General features: G+C 48.6%; 1 protein-coding gene across 1 annotated transcript in view; it reads right to left on the bottom strand.

The window, feature by feature from the left end:
• COL26A1 (collagen, type XXVI, alpha 1) overlaps positions 1-2,681 on the bottom strand; it is a gene marked incomplete at its 3' end in the record, with an annotated part of 19,744 nt that extends 17,063 nt beyond the window's left edge. The window contains exon 1 of the mRNA XM_009866612.1: positions 2,626-2,681. Within this exon, the coding sequence (XP_009864914.1) occupies positions 2,626-2,658 (33 nt within the window). The remainder of the gene's footprint in view (positions 1-2,625) is intronic.
• Positions 2,682-4,508: the final 1,827 nt, after the last annotated feature.

The following is a 4,508-nucleotide window of genomic DNA, read 5'->3' as shown; positions in this document are numbered from 1 at the left end:
AGGAATGTGGACAATACTAAACAAATGCAAGCACCTTTTTGATGGTGCTAGCTATTATTGAATAACTAAGGTCATCACATTACCACATAGATCAAACTGAACTTAACCTTGAAAAAAGTGTGAATCAACATATTTCTCTATTGCACAGCACCAGCATTCATGTAACATTGCTTCACTCTCCATTTAATTGCTACGGTCAATTTTTACATGGTGTCCACAGCTTTTCAGACAAAGTGGAAGTTGAAAGACTGATAATAACACTTCCAGGCTGGGCTGTAGAAAGCACCTCTGCAGAGACGTGGCCTTTAGTACTTCACCATAAAAAGAAGTAACAAATTTCTCTCCATAAAAGCAAACTCTTTGAAGAGCTTTGCTCCCAACTTGGGTCTCTGTGGAAGCAACAGTGAAGTCAGAAAGAAACTCACCACAGCAAGAACACAATTGCCTCACTGCAGCACTAGAACAGACACGATGCACTACGTCCAAGATCAAGAGCTACAAGAGTCAAGTCCCACTCTCAGGAAGGCAGAGAAAAGGTGCTGTGGTCTTGGCTACGGCTGGGACTGTACCAAAATCTTTCAAGTGTCGTCTCCAGGGTCTGGCTGGCTACATCTCGGCACTGAAATGTGCAGGTATGTGCCTCACTGTCCCCCTGTCGGAAGGTCTGCAAGACTACAAAGCCTTCACCCATCAACACTATGTTGATGAAGTCTTGGTGCTCACTCTGGAAAGCAGAGCATGTTGCAGCCAGCTGGCTGCCAACAGAGGAAGCACTTCCTAAGGGCAGCACGTCAGGTTTGCCAGCTCCTGCACAACGAGTGCCCTAGGTTAGAGTAGGAGCCAACGTGCTCCTGCCTCCATGCAGAGGGCAAGCAGGCAGAACTTCCCAACTACGGCGGGCAGCCGCTGGTTGGTGCCAACGCCCCAGCAGATTGCTTTCAGGTGGTGGGAACGTCACCCGACATAAACTGGTGTCATGCTTGTAAGACAAACTCGCTGACCTGGGGGCAGTTTCACTCTTGGACTAAGACTTCTTGAGGGGATTTGGGTAGGTAGGACCTCCTTCCTCCTCCATGAAGTCCTGCCAAGGTCCTGGCTGAGGTTGCCATTAGCATGTTGAGCAGCACAAGCCAGCGGAACGCAGGTGCTCTGATGTCAGGACAGTCTTTGATTATCATAAAAACTCCTGGAAAGCAACGAAAGGTGCAACTGGCTACAGGCTGAGCATGAGAGGGCTGATTTACGTCTCTCTGAGGCTGGTCCCATGTCTTACTTGGATTTGGGACTGCATACGTAGAGGTCATCACCAGCCTCTCTCTCCTCCCCAAACGCCTCCAGCCCCTCGCTGCCAAAGGACATCCACCTGCCAAGGTCCTTCTATTCAGAAAAAGAATTCAGCTCATCTTTGTCCTTTGCACTACAACAGTTGTTTTCACTGGAACAATTCTGGTCCCCAGAATTTCATTCCCCGCACCCTTCACTTTCCTGTAGTGAAATACAACTGTGAAGGCTTTGAGGAAGTTCCAGACAACATTGCTCACTCCATTTCAGCACAGACAATTCCCAAATTACCACAATATCATGCCCTGGCCTCAAAACCACCACACATCCAGCCCCCACCATGGCCTCCACAAAGGCTTCTCCCCAAATTCTTTAATGTCATTGATAGCCATCAGTTAATGAATAATAACAGCAGCGCATGCCTTAAAGGGACCAAAGCACTAGATCTAACAGCCAGGATCGTGCTGTCACAGGAGAGACCACAGATCAAAAGGGAATGACTGACTCAGCTGCTTTGTTGCTACACTGGAACAATTTATCTGGATCCCAGTCAGCAGAAATTAAAACAATTTGCAGAAAAAAAACCCCTACAGCATGAAGGTCTTGCCATAGCAAGATAGCCTCCCATTTTGGGGGAGAGGGATAAAAAAGCAGGCCTGGATAGCACTTGAAGAGCAGGCTAATGAATTACAAAAATCAACATACTGTTCTGCACTCTACGTTGGTACGGTTTCTACACGGCATTTTAAGTGAGAGAGATCAGAATTGGAACCTGCTTCTCTCCTGAGCCAGGGGAATCACTGTTGTACATCCCCTCCATATCAACCAGTCAAAGGCAAGAGATTTTTCACGCAGCTCCATCTGCCCTGTTCCTGAAGCAAACCCCGAGCCAACGTCTTCCAGTTGAGAGCAATGAGCTATTTACTGGTTTTTAGCAGCTGCACGCTTGTGACAGCAGCGAGGGCAGCCCGAACACAGCACGGCACGGCAAGCCAGAGAGCCCGTCACAAGAGTGAGACAGCTGGGACAAGGCTACTAAGAGGCAAACACAGTGATAAGTGTGATGGCAACACATGGCACGTTATTCTTCAGGTCTGACAGTTTAGGAGGAGCTGAGCTGAGCAGCCAGAAGGAAGAAGGGAGGCAGAGAAGGAGCCATGTGGGAGGTGGAACGAGCCGGGCTAGAGATGAGCGATGCCTGGTGCAGAACCACCACCACAGCCTGTTCCTTGCTGGGGACAGAAGGACAGACACCTGATCTCGCCACAGCTGCCAACTCAACATCTTTCTCACTATCAACTCGTGGAACTTTTTGCCCAACAGAAGAATAAGGCAGGTCCTTACCTTGGCCTCAAGTGTGTTCAGTCTCTCGGTCATATCCGCTAGTCTCGTGCAGTTCATGCATTCTAGAAAGAATAAAATAAAACGATGTAAAATTTCTATGAACTTTTAATACATGTCTGCAGACCTTCAGCATTTTTTGATCCAAGGCACACAGAAAAGCGTTCAAGATCAGTTATGGGGGAAAGTAAGTACAGGAATCCATTGCTAAACAGCCATGCTAGATGAACTCTGGGGATGTTTAGCAGGACAGAGTGTGAAACCAAGTAGCCAATAGGTAGAAGGCAGATGAAGAAAACGTTAGTTTTAAGACTTTTCATGCTGCCAATCAGCAGGACTTGTTGTCACCAGCAGAGACACTTGTTCTGCCACTGGTGAGAGCTGGTGTGGCACATGCTCCCACCTCGCAGGACGTCAGGCTGCACAACCACTACCCCGTTGCGCTCTGTGCTGTACCCTCGCCTGCTCAAATCCCGCGGAAAGCAATGAATATACAAACTGCCCATCTCTGCGGAGTCTCTGCCCCATTCCTGGACTCCCAAGGCCTTGTAATCACTCCCATGACAAATCATCTCTCCCAGCGACAGTAAGAAAATCCAAGACAGACCCCAGGGCTAACACAGACCAGAGCTGCAGCACAAAGTGGTTTCCCTCTCCCTTTGCCACATAGAAGCAGCAGATAGGCAGCACCCACCAAAGGGGCCTTGACAGGATGCCTCAGCAAGAACAAACATTAACATAACGGGCTCTGAGAGACGCTAAAAATGATTATTTGATACAAAGGACATCCCTTATCTAACCAGAAGTTCTGCTGCTTTGCCTCTGTTTTCATTTCAGTAATTTTAAAGTGGCTGAAGGAGGATAAAGCCCTGAACAGAGATTTAATCAACAAGGCACTTTCCCAGAGCTTTGCAGCAGTGCTGGACTTCCCATTCCCAGCTCTCAGAGAACCTTTCCAGACTGGAGCACTCCCCTATCGTGACTTGTGAAGCGCGGCAGTTTTTTTAAAAAGGGAAAATGACGCGGCATGAAGCATTTCAGAGAATAAACCATCCATATTCAGGTGATGAATCACTGCCACCTCATGGCCTACAGAGCAGAAGTGCACCTCCGCGTGCGCTTCTGGGCTCCTTAAGGGCCAGAGCCAGTTTTTGCTGACTGACCAAGGAAGAAGTGTTTAAATCCTGGCATTTCCATAGGGCTGGGGAGGTTGACCTGTAAAATACTTGAGCTCCCTATCAGACCACTCGGGTGCAGCTCAGGCTGAGATTGTGCTGACTCAGGGGATGCTGAGCAAACTCAGCACCTGCCCACGGCGAGGAATGGGTCAACGTGTTTTTTGGCACGGCTGAACCCCGACACCTAGGACTCAGCTGTCCCCCTCCCAAGCTTTGTCCCATTTCGCACAAGGAGCCCCAAGGAATCTTTCCAGTCTTCACCCACAAACGCTTTCCAGTTTTATGGAGCACATGGGATGTACCAATGGCTCTCAGCCATGCGAAGATTTTAGCGCCTGGCCTGGAGGGTCAGGAAGTTTGGCTGTTCCACAGTAACGATTTACAATCTAAGAAGATTGCTTGACTGCTAACGGCAACCAGCCACCCACCACACAAACCTTCGAAAGAAATTCTCTCATCCACCCTCTATGAGGAGTTGAGGAGCTTCCCAAAGGAGCTAGACGCAGAGCTGCCACCTCACAATATGCACCGTTTTGCAGACAAAGCAGCTGACGGTTCAGGAATTGAGAGATTTCCTTGGACTTTCTTTCACCCAACAGGAGAACAACTCCCCTTTTGTTTATGTTTATTCTCTGCAATATTTTTTTGGCTTGAACTGGCCCAGAAGTGCCATAAACACATTGTCCCACAGGGAGGGAAATGGGTGAG

This window comes from Apaloderma vittatum, unplaced genomic scaffold (genome assembly GCF_000703405.1).
Source record: "Apaloderma vittatum isolate BGI_N311 unplaced genomic scaffold, ASM70340v1 scaffold9303, whole genome shotgun sequence".
NCBI lineage: Eukaryota > Metazoa > Chordata > Aves > Trogoniformes > Trogonidae > Apaloderma > Apaloderma vittatum.
This window is presented reverse-complemented; position numbering and strand designations above follow the sequence as displayed.